Consider the following 19,216-nt stretch of genomic DNA (forward strand, 5'->3'; position numbering starts at 1 on the left):
TACCTTTGAGTTATTTCTTTATCAAAATAGATGGTTCTACCTGTATTCCATTAGATCTAGCCATGCCAGCCTATCTCCCATGAGGAAGCCTGTCAAGGTGTTGTTGGTGGCTGAGGTATGTGACAAGGGATTTTCTGCTTGGAGTGGTGCAGGGAAAGCTGTTATTTGTAATTTATATGAATGATTTAATTGAAATTGTGGTTTGTGGGCTTTGTAATTTTACTGATTACATGAAAGTTAATGGAGTTGTGGAAAGCTGTCAAAGGATATAGCAGGATATAGATCAGTTGGAAAGCTGAGTAGAGAAATGGCAGATGGAACTTAATCTGGACAAGTTCTGGTGGCCACACAATAGAAAAGATCTGGACAGTGTGGAGTGGGTGAAAAAGAAGCTGACCAGGATATTGTCTGGATTATATTGTATTAGTTCAAAGGTAGAGTTGGACAAAATCTATTTTTTGTCAAGTGTGTGGGAGGCTGAGGGCGATTTGATAGATGTATGTAAAATATGTACTCTGTTGTAAAATGTACTTTGTGAACCAAGAAATAATTTTAAAACCAAGAGCTGCTGAAAGATCATTGCGTTTTGAAATCAAGTAACCTGACTTTCATTGTCAGTTCTCTTTGCACAATTGTAGCTTCAGTTGAAGTGCAGTTTGCAGATGAGCTGCAGCTGTTGTGGCTGCATCTGGAGATTCAGCCTCTGTGATGACAGATGGCTTGTGAAGGTGAATTCTGTCCTTTTTTTTGAGAACAGACATTGAAACAGATGTGTCCCAAGCCCATTACGTAGACAGTGTGTGACGCCTTGGATTTATTTCAAGGTTGTACCAATAGAAACAGCATGATTGGGTGGAGTCAGGGTCCCATAGAGCCAAGGGTTTTGTTCAGCTTTCAGCTGTTACTCGGGTCATGAAACTGTATGTGTCAGCTATTTCTTTTTTCTCTCTGTCACAGCTAAAAGCTGGACTTCAGAACTGAGCTGAGAGAACTATGTATGGTATAAACAGTTTTGCTGAATTTGCCTTTGCCAAAGGCATGTATATTGGTTGGCACTATATTTGGATTAATTGTTGTTTGTTAGTTAAATAATCTGTTATTGTATTAAGTTTTCCAATATAGTTAAATTATTATAATTCTTCTTTGTTTTGTGTGTATTTTCACTACAGGGTAAGAATAAAGTGGACTTGACTTAAAACCAAGTAGTGTCACCAATTTAATTTCATGTGGAACACAGCATCTTACACTTGCCTTTGAATAAGAGAGATGTTAGGGTCTCGGCTACCTCCATGTTATATTTGAAGGGGGTTTGGTCTAGTCCATAATACCTCCAAGACGTAACTGCTTGGTCTGTAGACTAGTACCCATTTAATGATAACAGAAGTCTTCTGCTACTAACAATTATGGGAATTATTCTCAGCTATGTGAGCAGCTTGTGGTTGCGATCAACAGAGAGCGAAGCCATCAGACATTCACCAAGTCAGGAGATCTCTCTGTTCTCTGCCGTAAAAGCCACTTTACACGCATAAAACTGGTTTATATGTTTCAGCCTGGGAGTCTCTGGCGAAGGAACACGTGGTGTCTCCCAACACCCTCGAGTTGTTCAGGGACAGGAAGGCACCACAGGGAATTGAGCGTTTTATTTTCCCCTCCAACTCTGTTTTGATTCAATCACTGCACTCTCCGTCACTTTTTTGATCACATAGTATTGTCTTTTGATGAAAAGGGCATTGCTTTTCACTGGACACTCTGGTGTTTCTTTTCTTCCTGGTGGTGGGAAATGAATAAAGATGAGTTCACCAGTTGTCATTCACTGTGTCTCACAGCTTTACACACTTCAGGCAGTAGTATGGGGTGGGAGGAAATTAAAAAGAAAAAAAAAACAATAAAGCTGGTTTATCTTCACTTCAGCAGTTGAAAGCTGAGACTATTCTGAAACCTGTGTCTCTCCTGTAACATAAGATATTGGTCATGGTTTTCTATGTTAAAGAATCTAACTGATATTTAAGCAGCTCATTATTGTGAACAATTGTTACTTTCCTCAGACAGATAAATAGCTGGGACAGGGTTGTGCAATCCTCTGTTGTCGAGTGCTATGCCTCAAGCGATCTGTGGTAAGATGGAATTGAGTTCTCTATACCCTCAGGTCACATGCTATGATGCCACATTAATATCATCAGCATGATTCTTATGAGAGTGTAACATAACCTTGGTCAGTTCTGATTTATAACCACAATTTAATATGAAAACACCAAAAGCATCACCAACAATTAAAATGTTAATCATTTTATATTTGAACAGGTTTAAAGTTTCCATTGTTCTCAGTGACCTGTTGCTTGAATTCATTGAGGTCCCGAAATTGATTTTGGATTTTCTGGAAGAATCCTCGGTATGGCTTCATACTCAAGCTTGCCATTTTCCAACACCTTCAGCGATGCCCCATTCCTGGTCTGATCCCTGACAAGCTGCAAGAATCCCTCGGCAATGTGTGTAGGCCTGTAAAAGTCAGATGGTGATCATGAGCAAACATCCTGTTTGTTTAAAATATCCCGCCATCGGAACACAATTCCTTCCAGTGTGTTAAGGCAGCACATGACTAGGACATCTACCCAATTTTGGAGGATCTAACTAGCAGGGTTGATGAAGGAGAAACAGCCAACATCATTGATTTCCAGTCGACATTCCCGGTTGGTTTGCATATCTCATCATTCTGCAGACTCATCAAATCAAACATGCAAATTCTGAAGATTCTGAAATTAATCTGTGATATTTTGCGGATAACACACCAATCATTTCTGTCAGATATCCCTCTACAAATGCTTCATGGAGACATGCTGAACACATTTCCATCCTATCAATTCCCACCCCGCTTCCTGATTATGTTCAAACTCACTTCAGAACTCCAAGGTTGGCTATCATCAGCTCAAGTTTCTCCTTATGGTCTGGAGCCTTCGCTGCTTTCAGATCTGTCAGAAGCTTAGTGTCGACGAAAATAGGACACAGCGCTTGTAATCGAACCCCATGCTTCTCAAGGCAGGTCAGCTGAAAGCAGAAACCTTGTAATGTCTCACACTCTTTGAGTTTTATAGAACTTTACAATTTCCTGACAGGAAGCTCTCAAATGTTAGTTTATGTGGAGATTTGTGATGAGGGCCCATCCTGACTGCAGCAGACTGGGGGAAATCAGGAATCCAGCCCAAGTTCCTGGAAAGTGTTTGTGCTTTGTGTGAGGTTCACCTGAGAGGCAGCACAATTCAAACACATGTAACAATTAGGGTCATCAACACATTCAATCTGATTAGACTTGTCTCTCAAACCCATACCCTGGGTTCATCTTTAGTTGGGTGATATTAAACGCTTGGAGCAAGTCGACTTGCACATAGCCCCACAGCCTTTTACCAATTATCAATTTGTGGTGTGTCACCTGCCCTATGTATAATGATCTAACTGCCAGTGGAGAAAGTGAGGAATGGAGATGTTGGCGCTCCGAGTGAAGAGTGTAATACAGGAAGGCACAGCCGGTCAGGCAGCATCCGAGGAGCAGAAGAATTGAAGTTTCGGGCTTAAGCCCTTCATCATCCCATTTGCCTGACCTGCTGTGCTTTTCCAGCACTACACTCTTGATCTAACTGCCAGTGTCGATGAATGAGAACCAAGCAATATACTTGGATTTCACTGTAAAGGTATCATAAGAGTACATGGGATTATGGGTAATATATGAACATGCATAAACATTTAGGAAGGAAAACATTCATTTTTGAGTTGACAGCCTGTGTCATTTGGACGGCCACAACGATCAGGGCTGGGACCTCAGCTATTTGCACTCTATGTTAATGAATTTGGCAAAGTGACAGAGTATTATATCAACATTTGCTAGCCTTTCAAAGCTAGACAAAAATGGCAGCTGTGAGGAGTACAAAAAGCGGTTGTAATAAAGCTTAAGCAGGTTAAATAAAATTGTGTAACAAAGTGATGGATGAATTGTCATTTTATAAGTATGCACTTGTTCACTTTGTTCAATTTTGTAGTCAGGCAGAACATTTTAAAAGGTAAGAAATTTGTAAAGGTTGATGTTCAGAGAGATTGGTGTGTACACATAAAAGGAAAACAATGTTCGCATGTAGGTCCAGCAAACATAAACTCTCGTGAAGGGCTTATGCCCAACACATCGATTCTCCTCCTCCTCGGAAGCTGCCTGACCTGCTGTGCTTTCCCAGCACCAAGCTCTCTTCCCAGCAAACAACCAGGAAGGCAAACAGCGTGTTGACCTTGATTGCAAGGAGGTTAGATTACAGGAATGAGGAAATCATTGGTGGAAGCATCGCTCATATCCACATTGTGTTTGACTAAAGGACCCTGTATCAGGGAGTTGGTGCTCTAGTTTTGAAAGCCACTACACACACTTCCAACTTCCTACCAACCCCCACCCCACAAGCTGCATCTCATCGAAACTCACCTCTATCTAGGGATCCATCCTCCTCCACACACACATGGAGTATTGACAATGCCCACCATTCCATTAATGGAGAGGAAGGTCTAAAGCTGTTCAGAGGAGTGCTTGAATACAAGAAATTGTGTTGGGTCCTCCAGGAGAGAAGCAATGCCAGGGTCGTAATGGTTCTCCGAGTGATAGTTGAGGTTCCTGTATGACATTCTTCTATCTTTAGAAGACTGAGAGTTGTTCTAATTGATCTTTGCAAATTTCTGACTGGGCTTGTCAGAATAGACATCGAGTCAGACGTTGCACACGACACCAGGTTATCCACCAGGTTTATGCGAAATCAGATAAGCTTTTGGCGCACAGCTCATTGGTCAGGTGTAGTGGAGCAGTGCTCCAAAAGCTTGTGATTTCAAACCAACCTGTAGGAGTATAACCTAGTGTTGTGTGACTTCTGACTTTTCCTAAACCAGTTCAATATTGGTATATCTACATCAAGAGTAGATATCGAGATTGTTTCACCTGTCTTAGGAATCTATAACACAGTGAGCATGAGGGTCAATCATTTTGGCCTGAAATGAAGAGAATTGAGGAAATTCTATGAAAGGTTAGTGAATCTTTGGAGCTCTCCATCCCGGAAGATGACAGTTCCATTGTTGAATACATTTCAGGCTGAGATAGGTCTTTGGTCCCTCAGAATCACTGGGTATGGGGATAAGGCAGGAAAGTGGTGTTGAAGCCCAAAACCAGTCATGATTGTTCTGGTTTCGGCACAAACATAATTCAACAAAATCTACTATTTCATAATTACCAGCAGTGCCACTTGGGAGCAGCTGCTGGGATTGCAGAATAAACAAAGCCATGGAGTTTGATACAAGCTCAGTCCATGCACCAGCAGATACATTCTTGCAGATCCCAATTTGGTGCGTCGACACAGGCTTGCATGGGCAGCACCATTGCTTTTGTAACCTCCGTGCCAATGTATGGCATTATCCACCCCATCCACTATGTGAAACTGTGGATCCTCAGTTACTGATGACATTCAAGGTCAACATTGACAGAGTTTGGGGCACGAGGGTAATCAAGAGGTAGGGTGAGAAAATTAATTCAAGGAGCTAACTGAGCTCTCCTCCGACTGAGGAGCAGGGCAAGCTTGAGGGACCATGTGGCCTGTCACTTGCTCTACAGCTGCTGCTTGTTCTGAGTTTCTGCCAAGGTATTAGTGCGTTATTTATAGAGAAAATGTTTACTCTTTGCATTATAGTCTAGCACTCACAGACAATGACGCAGTGAATCCTACTACTCCATACTTTGAGGCTGCGTAAACTGCTCCACGGAAGAAAGGAATCAGACCTGTTCACCATGAAATAGCAGAGAATTAGCTTCAAACACTCCATCAAACAGAAACATGTGAATATATGGAAACGCTTTGGCATGGAAACAGGTCACCTAATTAGATTACTTACAGTGTAGACACAGCCCCTTCGGCCCAACAAGTCCACACCGCCCCGCCGAAGCGTAATCCACCCATACCCCTACCCCTACATCTACATCTATATCTACATCTACATCTACCCCTTACCTAACACTACAGCAATTTAGCATGGCCAATTCACCTGACCTGCACATCTTTGGACTGTGGGAGGAAACTGTAGCACCTGGAGGAAACCCACACAGACACAGGGAGAACGTGCAAACTCCACACAGTCAGTCGCTGGAGGCGGGAATTGAACCCAGGTCTCTGGCGCTGTGAGGCAGCAGTGCTAACCAGTGTGCCACCGTGCCGCCCAAATTCATGTCAACATTTATCCCTTACATGAAGAAATAGTCTTGGTTACATTTGCCAGTACCTATTGAATTTAAAATGTAAAGGAAAGCTAAGTAAGAAACTGTCAGTCATAACTAGCTTTTCAGAAAACAAAAAATGCTGGACATCTGAGCAAGAGGCAGTAGGCATGGCGAGAGATCAGGCTAAGAATTAAGATTGCAAATAATTGACGACTGTTACTTTCCAATAAGGACAAAACATTTAGGTGTGGTCATGTCCACAGAAAATTCAAAGTAAGGCATATACTTGACACAGATCTCTTTATGAAGCAGCCCAGGAAGTCCTTCATATTTAGCAAGACTTTAAAAAATACTTCTACAAGAGATACCTGTGGTCAGGAGGTGTGGTGAACACAGTGAGAGGAATTCCATCCCAGGCAGCGTGCGTTATTTGTTTATGTCTTTTATAAATTAATTGCATTTTTTAGAGCTGTAAGTGTCTCTGTTATATCTTTGTCTATGTATATCCTGCTGTCTCCCAGAGACGTGCAATAACTGTGGTGGGCCTCTGATCAGACTTGTCCTGGAAAGTGAGGCTAGTGTAGATTCAGTATATTTTCGACAGTACAGACCCGATGGGGCAAAGAGCCTCTCCTGTTCGATGTGATTCTATGGACGATTAAACTGTCGCCACCAAATCCAATGAGGAACAAAGGAAAAACCCAAAGTGAGTTGAATGTAATCATCTTGAGATTGTGAGAGAATGGCTTGAGGTGAATGACACTTGAAGGGAAGTTACAGAAGTTGAATGATGTTGTGAGTTGAATCAGATGACCGGCAGCTTGTGAGGAGGTTAAATGACTTTTCCTTTGCTGTACATTATGTGAAAAAACAGCTTTGCCCTTAATTGTATTTTGTCCACTGTGGATGCTTTCCAAAATCCTGAGTATTCATTGGTAAACTATTGTTACTTTGCTGACTTACCTGCAATGGAGGCGATATTAACAATCACTCCTCCTTTCCCTCCAGTCTCTTTACTCATGTGCTGTATTCCCAGATAGGTTCCTTTAATTACACTGACCTACAATACAAGCAACATAGGAATCATCAGGGAGCAGGCCATTCAGTTAATGTGAAAATACTGACATGTACAGACAGTTGCAAAATGCAGAGAGATGCATATGGATAGCAAGCTACATTCAAATTCACCCAGCAAGAGTACATTCAAGCATTAGCAGAACACAGAAAAATTCAGGTGCCAGTAGAACGATAAAGAGTAAAACACTGTGGAAAGATGCAGGATTATTTGTGGAATGGGAAGTCTATTAAACAGGATGGACAAACTCGGGGTTGGCGACCTGGTTACTGGAAAAAAATGATTGATCCATGAATGAGGAGGATATTCGGTGGAATGAGCAAATTGGTTACTGTGATGTGAAGATTGGTCAGTGGGTGGATCAACAGTTCATAAAATGAAATAGATCAATCAATGACTTGGTTAATGGAATGGATTTACAGTGCAGATTCACATCAATGTGGTGAATTTTGAGCAAATCTGTTTATGAAGAAATATAATGAGCAAAGTGTACTGGGTTTTCCAGCACCACACGTTTTGACTCTTATCTGCAGCATCTTCTGTCCTCATTTTCTCCGAGTTGATTATATTAAATGGGGTGTGATAGTAGTCCACTGATGTCAACAGGAAATTGATTAGCAGACAGCTGACAGAGTTCAGGGATAAGGAGCACACGGTCTGGTGTGCACGATGTGATTGGTGATGGTATTTTGCAGCGACTGGTCTCAAGCTTCAGCTATTCATCGCACTTGCCAATGAGTTGGTTTTGTATTCATTCCTGGATGGAGTGGTCTTCACCCAGGAGAAAGTGAGGACTGCAGATGCTGTAGGTCAGAGCTGAAAATGTGTTGCTGGAAAAGTGCAGCAGGTCAGGCAGCATCCAAGGAGCAGGAGAATCGACATTTTGGGCATGAGCCCTTCTATAGGAATGAGGAAAGTGTGCCAAGCAGGCAGAGTAAAAGGTAGGGAGGAGGGACTTGGGGGAGGGGCGTTGGAAATGTGATAGGTGGAAGGAGGTTAAGGTGAGGGTGATAAGGTGAGTGTAACAGGCCGGAGTGTGGGTGGGGGCGGAGAGGTCAGGAAGAAGATTGCAGGTTAGGAAGGTGGTGCCGAGTTCTAGGGTTGGGACTGAGACAAGTTGGGGGGAGGGGAAATGAGGAAACTGGAGAAATCTGAGTTCATTCCTTGTGGTTGAAGGATTCCTAGGCAGAAGGTGAGGCGCTCTTCCTCCAGTTGTCGTATTGCTATGGTCTGGTGATGGAGGACTCCAAGGACCTGCATGTCCTTGGTGGAGTGGGAGGGGGAGTTGAAGTGTTGAGCCACGGGGTGGTTGGGTTGGTTGGTCCGGATGTCCCAGAGGTTTTCTCTGAAACGTTCCACAAGTAGGCGGCCTGTCTCTGCAAATTAGAGGAGGCCACATTGGGTGCAGCGGATGCAGTAAATGATGTGTGTGGAGGTGCAGGTGAATTTGTGATGGATATGGAAGGATCCCTTGGGGCCTTGGAGGGAGGTTGGGGGGGAGGTGTGGGCGCAGGTTTTGCTTTCCTTGCGGTTGCAGGGGAAGTTGCTGGGAGTGGAGTTTGGGTTGGTGAGGGTTGTGGTCCTGATGAGGGAGTCACGGAGGGAGTGGTCATTTCGGAACGCTGATAGGGGAGGGAAGGGACATATATCCCTGGTGGTGGGATCCGTTTGGAGGTGGCGGAAATGACGAAGTATGATACGATGTATATGGAGGTTGGTGGGGTGGTAGGTGAGGACCAGTGGGGTTCTGTCCTGGTGTCCTGGACTCCTCCATTGCCAGACCATAGCAACACGATGGCTGGAGGAAGATCATCTCATCTTCCGCCTAGGAACCCTCCAACCACAAGGGATGAACTCAGATTTCTCCAGTTTCCTCATTTCCCCTCCCCCCACCTTGTCTCAGTCCCAACCCTCGAACTCAGCATCACTTTCCTAACCTGCAATATTCTTCCTGACCTCTCCGTCCCCAAACCCACTCCGGCCTATCACCCTCACCTTAACCTCCTTCCACCTATCGCATTTCCAACGCCCCTCCCCCAAGTCCCTCCTCCCTCCCTTTTATCTTAGCCTGCTTGGCACACTTTCCTCATTCCTGTAGAAGGGCTCATGCCTGAAACGTCGATTCTCCTGCTCCTTGGATGTTGCCTGACCTGATGCGCTTTTCCAGCAACACATTTTCAGCTCTAGTCTTCGCCCAGGTCAACTTTGATTGCCCATCCTCAAATCCTTTGAGAAAGTGATAGGGGTAAGATTTTCTTTTATTATTTATTCATTCATGGAATGTGGGCACCTGGGGCCGCGCGAGTATCTATTGCCCATTCCTAATTGCTCAGAATGCAGTTAATCGCCGAACAATTTGGCCCTGGCATCACACGTTCGCCATAACATGGAAAGTTATTGGATTTTCACCCCTGAAGGATGTTAGTGAACCAGATGGATTTTTCCAACAATCGACAAAATGTTCATGGTAACAATTATACCAGCTTCTAATTCCAGATTTTGTTTTGTTGAATTTAAATGTCACCATGTGCCCTGATAGGACTTGAACCCAGGTCTCCAGACCATTAGGCCTTAGTGGCTACTATTATAGTGACGTCATAATTAACTCACAAAAGCAGTGAGCATATTTATGTGAGGCTGGTGCTTGAATATAGTGTGTGACACCTCTCTCAATTTTGGCACACATCCCAAGTTGATATTCCTTCTTATTCATCTTTGCTGTGGTATTTTTGTGCAGCTACATGGTGTTGGAGGCCATTTTGGACCCATTTTGCTGTGGGTATAGAATCATACACAGGCCGTCTGGGTAAGATCATCAGATTTCCAATCAGATTTCCTTCCCTGAGGAACGCAAGAGAAGTAGACAGGTTTTTATGACTATTTGGTATCATCATCATCTCCATTCATTTGAGCTGCGTTTGCCGAGTTTTAATGGTCAGATTTGTACAACTGGCATGAGGGCATTAAGCGTGGTTCATTGGTTTACTAGACTAGCAACATTCCCGGAATGCTTCTCTTCCCCTGAAGGTTTTGAATTTTGAAAATGATTTGGTTAGATTAGGTAGATATGGAGAAATTCTTCCAACTGGCGGGGAATAATTTAAAATGCGAACACGACCTTGGTGGAACAGAAATAAAAGCATTTATTCATGCAAATATTAATTGAAATTTTATTCTTTTTTCCAAACAACTAATGCTGAGGGGAACAATTTTGACCTTTGAAGAGAAAGATAATTTGTTGCTGGGTGAGGTTGTCTGATAATAAGGAGCAAAATCATTCAAATGCAATTAATGTAGAGATTATCTCTGATCTAACTGAGTAGTGAAACAGGATCGACATGTTGACTGTTCTCTTCAGAAACATAGAAACATTCGATTTTTTAATTTGTATGTGGGATGTGGGCATCGCTAAACAGGCCATTACTTGTTGCCAATTCCTAACGTCTGTCAGAAAGGATAAACCAGGATTATTGATAGTGCAGAATTCAGTGATGGCAATGCCATTGCATATCAGAACTTGAGGGTAAGATTTTCTCATGTTTGAGATGATCACTGCCTTGCATGTGCATGTTGTGAATGTTACTTGCCACATATCAGACCAAGTCTGGATGTTGTTCAAGCCTTGCTGTATATGGATACTGAATTTTCCACCATAATAGACTGAAAGGGAATGAATTGTCTAATAATTTTTTTAGGTACAGTTTTGATGCAGCAGTATATGAAGGAGATTGTAGTTATCAAAAGTAGATTGTTCAGGAATGTGCCTGGAAGTTGTAATAACTGAACCATAACTATTTGTTAACAGACCATAGTCCTCCAACACCTTCATGGGTAATTTCCTGTTCCACTGGCACAACAGATGACTTCACAGAACCCAAGCCTACACTTCAGAATTTCTTCACGTTGTGGGAAATGTCACAAGAACATAAAAACTACAAGCAAACATATGCCATCAGCTGAACAAATGTCTTCTGCTGTTCTATAAGAACAGTTAAAATCTTCCAAATCAATGGAAATAGCACAATCTGCAACATCTATTCCAAGCCACTGCTGTCCTGACTTGGAAATATATCACTGTTTCTTCAGTGTCACTGGGTCTAAATCCTGGAATTCCTGCTCTAATGGCATTGTGAATGGACCTAAAGATCATCAACTGCACAATGTAATAAGGAGCCCTCTACCACCTTCTCAAATGTCCATATGCGCCTTCACCTACATCTCATGAGTAAATTAAAAAATTGTCATGATGTGAGCTCAACTAAATCAAGGGAAATTATTGCTGGTTATCGGTTTCCGTCCTTTTTTACATATTTCTCTCGCTCATCCCATTCTCTCAACACTCTCAGATGACAGCACATCCATGATAAAGATAATTTGATCTGAGGAAAAGAAAGATTCCGAACATTCTGGGCAAGGACTTCCATGTACATCATTGGTTAGTGGTAGCTAGAATCTTGGGGTTTCACAAGAGTGTCTCCATCATTGGCAAGAGACTGTGTCATGCCACCATCGTTGTCAGATAGAGATACTTCTGGTAGTGAGGGACTGAGGATGTAACGTAATTATCCTCAGCCTCAGCAACCTGCCAGAGGAGTGCAGACTATTGCATTATATTGAATCAAGGATGTCATTGGAACGATCCATTGCTGACTATTACATTGATTTATGGAATGAGGCCTTAAAAACATTCGTCTCCAAACTCAACCACATCCCAGTTTCAAGAAGTGTTAATTAATGTGCTCACATAAATCACAATTAATAAACAATGTACAATTAACACAAACCAGGTTTATACTGAGGCATTTCTCCCAGTTTTGCTCATCAAAGATCCCTGCATTGTTGCATACTATATCCAATCTCTGAAATTTTTCAAGAGTTTTGGTGAAACAATCTGCAAAAGATAGTGAATGGAGTTGATTATCAAAGTTTGTAATGTCTTTGACCAAGCATACCAACACTAAGCACATTCCTCAGAATGACTCATTCAGTCACTGAGTCACAGATAGCTGCAGCAGAGAAACAAGCCCTTCAGTGCACCATATCTGTGCTGACCAACAAACGCCAAACTATGTTAATCCCATTGACCCGCACTTGGTCGATAAATTGCTTTGCTCTGGCATTTTAAGTGCTCGTTCGGACGCTTAATAAATATTTCAAGAGCATCTGACTCCATCATCCTTTTCACCAGTGCATTCCATATTTCCACCACCCTCTGAGAGGAAATTTCATTCCTCAGGTCTTCTGGAAAACACTTACTCCTCACTTTATGCTTTTGACGTTTGGTCTGAGATACATCTGTGATGGGGAGGAAGATTTCATGGTCTCCCTGTCGTTGCCTCCAAAGGTTTATATGTCTAATTCAGGTCACCCCCAAAACTTCTCTGCTGCAGGGAAAATAATCCCATCCAATATGATCTCTCCCTATAATGAGGCTTTCCATCCCATTTGTCAGATGTTTCATTATCGAGGATGATCTATTCATGCAAACAATTGATGAATGTTCCTGATCTTTGCCTCGGGAAATGTGGTTGACCAAAGCCGAGACAGAACTTTTTCACTGAACCCTCTAGATGCTGAATCAAAATGTTTGGAGTTTGGCAGTGCATGGAATGGGAAGAATGCTCCCAGCATGCCTCCTGTTGCCCACAATCAGCAATCATCAAAATCCTGAAATAAAACCTGTAGATTTACAAAAATCACCTCCTCTCCTCCATGCATACACCTGGAAGATGGTAATGGTATGCGACATCAAACCATTGAGGAGCATCCTTGTTTCCTAGCAAGAGGCAACAGGCCTTAATTCTTTGTCCAGAACTGGATAGACTCTGAGAACCATTATCAGGAGAACTGAGACACTAAAGTAGAACATGTACTCACTACTCGGACACGAAACCAGGACCATCTGAACCAAGACCTACACAAGAATCATGTACTTAGACGACAAGGGTCTAAAGAAGGATCACTTGGACTGAGATCCTCGACCAGGAACACTGAGACCCTCAAACCGAGGAAGATGAAAAAGCTGAGCAGTATCAATTGGTGTCTGAACACAGACTGAGTTTTGAATTCTGGAATCTGTGCTCCCAATGAAGCATCCCATTTCTATATAGATATTTGCTCCCTGTTCTGAGGGCGCAGTTTTTAATTGTAAATGCATTCTTGTGCTTCTTTTCAGCACATGGAAGGTTATCCTCAATGCTGTACTGATTATATTTAATCATATTGCAGTGTATAAGCTTACTAATGCCAACAATGTAACTCCCATTCACTCTCACTCCAGCTGATTATTACACCCACTGGTTGCAGCAAAGTGTCTGTTAAGAAACCAGTCAGTCAGATTGAACAAGTCAGTGGCATGTTGATAAAATGAGTGTTTGAATTGGTACCTTTCAGCTGATTCTCAGATGTTACATCACATGGAAGGAACAAAATATTCTCAGCTCCATAGGTCTGTCCAAAGGCAGCTTTGGTAGCTTCCCCTCTGGATACATTGATATCCAACAGACTCACCTAAAGGAAGAAAACATGGTTGAGTCCTAAAGTAAACATGTGGGTTGGTCAATGTGTCTGAGGAGAGCTTGGGTCAGTCAATGGCTCATTTCCAACTCTCTTTCCAACTCAGACCAGACAATTGGAAACTACACACTCAAACTATTCTGATATTCTCTGAATGCAGCCCTGATGGACGATCCTTCAGTACTGATTTGTTGCAGCATTCCTCAGAGGACATAGTGCAGAGATTTTTCCTTACTGTGGCATGAGCTTCTGGATTAGAATGAGTAAAGAGGTCAGTTGACCCAAAGCTTCTTCAAAAGCAACAGTGGATGAAAAGGTGTGCAGGTGTAACATTATTGTGTTATTAACCCAGGGGAGCAGTGTAATTCTCAAGGGATATGGGTTCAAATGGCACCTCGTGAGCTGGTGATGTTTTCAAGTTGAGAGGTGACCTGTTGGAGGTGTAATAGCTTATGAGAGGCATGGACTGGATGGATATCAAGTATCTGTTTGTTTTAGTTGAAGGGTCAGTAATAAGGGGCATTCTGTTAAAATGAAATGCAGAAGATTGAGAGGAGATTTGAGGAAGGTTTTTGTTTTCACCGAGAGCATGGTGGAGATCCAGGCTGCATGCGCTGGAGGTTGGTTGATACGCGGAATCTCGCAACTTTTAATAAGTACTTGAATGAGCTCTTGAAATGGCATGATATTCAAGGCTGTGGGCCAAGTGCTGGTGAGTGGGGTAACTGTAGGTTAAATGTAGTTTTTATCAGAGGAGTCCTGATGAGTCTAAGGGCCTCTTCTGCTCAGTGTGAATCTATGATTCTGTCATAAGTAAGCAAGTGTATAATGTATAAGTAGTATTTGGGGAAGGGTGAGTGAAATATACAGATTAAGTGGTAGGATGGCAGCAAGGTAAATAGGTCAGGAGTTGTGCCAGAGGATTAGTTGACTCCTGGGGTGCTAATCAGGTCATGTTAGGAGTCGGGTGACAGGCTAGTTATTGGATGTCAAGGGTAAGCTTGGTTGTGTGGTCAATATGAATGATTGGGGTTCAGTTGTATTGTTCTTCTGAAGGTGTAAGAGTTTACAGTCAGACATTTCTGGGGTAATTATCTCGACATGTAATGTGACACAACCAAACTTTGCGGCATTAAATCCAAGCTTTTTGTGGAGATGTGGGTGTTGCTGGCTAGGCCACCATAGCCTGGTACTATTTGCCCTTGAGGAGGTGGTGGTGAGCAGGTTTCATGAACCACTAGTGTGCACCGTCTGTGGTTTAACCCACAATGCCATTAGGGAGGGAGCTGCAGGGTTTTGATCCAAAGGCGGAACAGTGATATCTTTCCAAGTCAGCATGTGAGTGGCTAGGAGGGCAACTTTCATGTTCAATGTTCCCATATATCTGCTGCCCTTATCCTTTGAGACAGAAGTCATGAAAGATTTGAAAGGTGCTGTTCAAGGATGTTTGGTGAACTGCTGCAGTGCATTTTATTTTTAGCACACACTGCTGCTTCTGAGCGTCAGTTGTGGAAGGAGTCAATGCTTTTGGTTGTGGTGCCAATCAAGTGGGTTGTTTTGTCCTGGAAGGTGTCAAGCTTCTTGAGTGTTGCAGGAGCTGCACCCATCCAGGCCAGTTGGGAGTATTCCATCACACCCCTGACTTGTGAGTTGTAGATAATGGTCACGCTTTGGGCATTCAATGGGTGAGTTACTCATCACTGTATTCTTACCTTCTGATCTGCTCTTGTTGGCATTGTCTTTATGCCTCAGGTCCAGTTGAGTTTCTGGCCAATGTTAATCCTAAAGATAGTGGGGGATTCAGTGATAGTGACACCACAGAAATCAAGGGGTGGTTGGTAGATTGTAAGTTATCAGTGATGATCTTCATTCATGTGAAGAGATTATCACTGCCCAAGCCAGGATTTATTGCCCATCACTAATTGTCCAAAGGGCAGATAAGCGTCAATCACAGTTCTGTGGATCTAAAGTCAAATGTAGGACAGACCAGATAAGGATGGTAGTTTCCTTCCCTAAAGGACATTATTGACTCAGATGGGCTTTTCAGACAATCGACAATGGATTCATGATCATCATTAGATTCTTAATTTCAGATATATGTTGAATTCAAACTCTACCAACTGCTGTGGTGTGTTTTGAACCTGGGTCCCCACAATATTATGTGGATCTCTGGATGAGCAGTCCAGCGATTACACCACGAGGCCATTGCCTCCCCATAATGGTCATAATCTAGCATTTTTGTGGCACCAATGTTACTTGCCCTTTGTTAATCCAAGCCTGGATCTCATCCAGCTTTGTTTGCCTTTGAACATGGACTGCGTTGGTATTTGAGGAGTCTCGATTGATGCTGAACATTGTGCAATCATGAATGAATGGATGTAATCTCACGTTAGTTTATGGTATGAAAGAGTAAAATATAGTGAAAAGGTTTTCTCCTGATACCATGATCCTGCGCCATTTTTTTCTGTTTCTCGAATAAGAAAAATAGAAAGCCATTTGTCAAATAGAGTTCATCAGTCCTGAGCCAGATCACCTACGGAGAACATGTCCATTTCTGACCTGATGTTAGAGGGGAGGTCATTGCTCATTATGAAGCAGCTGAGATGTTTAGTCCAGAACATCTCCAACATATTCAATAAGGATCCTGTCGTGATGCAGTGATTGTATTTACAGCCATGAACCGAGAAACCTGGGCTCAAGTTGCACCGATGTTAGAGGGGTGTAATAACAACTCTCGACAGCTCAAATGGGAAAAATTGGATGCAAGATATTCAGTCATGTATTCTGTATGATTGGTTGATGACATTAAATCTATGATGTGTTGGTGCTGGTGTTGAACTGGTGTGAATAAATTCAGAAGTCACACAATACCAGGTTAGTTCACCTGACGAAGGAGCACTGCTCTGAAAGTTTGTGATTTCAAATAAACATTTTGGACTCGAACCTGGTGTTGTGTGACATCTGATTAAATCTATGAGCAAGATTTATTTCTCTTGCCATTGCAGTTATTTATTCTTCTTAAAGCAAAGCAATTTTAAATAGAGTGGAAGAAAACAATGCTGATTGTGTGATGATGCTGAGCGACAGCAGTGAACAACAAACAACCAAGTTAGCAATAAAAAGGAAGCAAGACAAGAACATACCTCTCCATCGGACCATATAATCACCAGTTTGGGACAAGTTGTCAAAGCTCCAAGGCATCATATCAAAGTTGAAAAATTAATTTTGTTAACAGTTATTTTAAATGATTGTATGTTCACTGTATTGACATCATTTGCTTCCGTACAATTATCTGTTTGTGATTGGTTTTCTTTGCAGACGATGTATAATAAAGGAACATACATTTAAAGGATGTGCATATGATGTCAGCATTGTATCTGCATGTGGCCTGTACTTATAAAGTTTTCAGGATCCATCTTGCAGAGCTCTGTTCTCTTACAGCACAACAAGCTGAGAAAAGCATGAGATCAGAATCCATCTGACGGACATGGCTTAGGGCCAGCCACACTAATCATTCACTGAAGCTTCCAACATTTTTGGGACAACAAACAGCTTCTGACTATTACAGCTAAAATTAACGAGAAATCCTGTTGTATGAGAACTGGCCATTCCCATTCAAGCTGCTTCCATTGTTGCAACTTTTTAAAGATACCTACAGTCCTCCTAAGTTGTTCATTTGGGTTCTCACCAGTACCCTAAACTTTACAAATTTTTTTCAGAAAAAAACCTAGGACAAGATAAGCTGATTGAAGTGACAGCATTGTCACATGGGATGGCACATTGCAGTGAACATTGGTGAGGCCACGTTTGGAATGCTGTGTTCCGTTCTCATCTCCCTGCTCAAGGAAAGAAGCTGTTAAACTTGAAAGGAAGCAGAAAAGATTGATAAGTATGTTGCCAGATCTCGAAAGTTTGAGTTGGACGGAGAGTCTGAATGGGCTCGTGCTTTTCTCCCTAGAGCACAGGAGGCTGAGGGGCGACATTATTAGAGGCTTTTAAAATCATGAGTGGTATGGATAGGGTGAATATGCAAGATTATTTCCTTCGGGTGTGGTATTCCAAAACCAGAGGAGAAAGGTTTAAGGTGATGGGGAAAGATTTAACAAACACCTAAGGACCGACCTTTTCATAAAGAGGGTGATGAGTCTGTATGAGTCTATAACTTTACATCGGTCATTTTTGCTGAGAGGATGTAGGTGTTCTGCAAAGCAGTTACCCAGTCTGTGCATTGTTTCTCCAGTGTAGAGGAGACCATATTGGCAGCAGTGAATACTGTAGACTAAATGTAGCGAAGTGCAGGTAAAATGCTGCTTCACCTGGAACTTGTGCCAGGAGCATTAGATAGTGAGGAAGGGGGATGGAGATGGGCAGGTGTTACACTTTCTGCCATTGCATACTTACTCGCAGGTAATTCATATAAATTGCTGGAATATCGTTTTCACTGCACTTCAGTTCCAATTTAAAATCTTATTCTTCAAACTAGCTTTTGTGCACCGCTCGCTCCAGATCAGTCATCAGGTTAACATAAACTGCTGCATTTCTGAACACACTGCCTGGGCAATCGGCGTCTTTCTTTGTACGGGGAAATTGACAGGAATGATTCAACCAGATTGTTACCTTAGCGCCATTCTTCAGGAGGATTTCAGCAATTGCTTTCCCGATGCCTTGGGCAGCGCCAGTCACCAGCGCAACTTTCCCCTGGAGCTCCATTGTAGCACTGATAGTGGACTTTAGCGATTTGCCCCTGGACTTTATGAAGAGTTTGCAGTTAACTTGTCATGAGTAAATATTTGCGTGATCTGCTGATATTTACCTACACAAAGAAAGAGGACAAACTCCAATGTCTAATCAGTTTCCTCCCCATTCCTTCATGGTTTTGCACCACTCTGATAATCTGTCACCCTCTCACTTTCTCGCACCCTCACATTTCTAGTTCATGGCCAGCATCCACATTATGGATTGGAATAGGTCCTCAGCCTTTAAACCAAGCTGCGTTTGACTGGGGAAAGGACTGTGATATCTGAGTTCACTCTGCCTGTACCCCCTACCCAGCACACAGGCAGGGAGCTGTCATAACAAGACCCAACCCCTTCACTTTGAAGAACTACGAAATGTGGATTTGTGAAAAGGATGGTGGGGATCTAGGAGGGCTTGTTTGGGGTGAACATGTTGTCAATTACCATGGCCCATTTCTTCGAGGGGACCTCACCCTGACTGTGGTGACTGCTTTATGCTCAAATGTGTTTGCAAAAAATACCCACTATGCTCTGGGTGCTCACTCCTACGATTACATCCAAATCCTTCATATAAATGAGAAAAGGAGTGGAACCAACAGCGATCCTTCAGGCACACCACTGGGGACAGGCCTCCACACTGAAAGGCATCCCTCCACCAACATT

At 42.6% G+C, this 19,216-nt stretch overlaps 1 protein-coding gene across 2 annotated transcripts; it reads right to left on the reverse strand.

Moving 5' to 3' along the window:
* Positions 1–1,244: 1,244 nt before the first annotated feature.
* LOC140491926 (15-hydroxyprostaglandin dehydrogenase [NAD(+)]-like) lies at positions 1,245–18,564 on the reverse strand. Of its 2 annotated transcripts, none has more exons than XM_072590402.1 (7): positions 18,435–18,564; positions 13,688–13,811; positions 12,086–12,192; positions 7,190–7,286; positions 5,715–5,791; positions 2,894–3,042; positions 1,245–1,767 (listed from the first exon to the last, which is right to left on the reverse strand). In XM_072590402.1, exons 1-7 carry the CDS (start codon positions 18,525–18,527, stop codon positions 1,668–1,670), a joined length of 747 nt encoding a protein of 248 aa, XP_072446503.1. In that variant the 5' UTR covers positions 18,528–18,564; the 3' UTR covers positions 1,245–1,667. The 2 variants fall into 2 exon arrangements, with proteins under 2 accessions (XP_072446503.1, XP_072446501.1); XM_072590400.1 differs by lacking the exon at positions 1,245–1,767 and adding an exon at positions 2,218–2,496.
* Between the last annotated feature and the right edge of the window lie 652 nt (positions 18,565–19,216).

Source organism: Chiloscyllium punctatum, chromosome 20 (genome assembly GCF_047496795.1).
Source record: "Chiloscyllium punctatum isolate Juve2018m chromosome 20, sChiPun1.3, whole genome shotgun sequence".
Classification (NCBI taxonomy): Eukaryota; Metazoa; Chordata; class Chondrichthyes; order Orectolobiformes; family Hemiscylliidae; genus Chiloscyllium; species Chiloscyllium punctatum.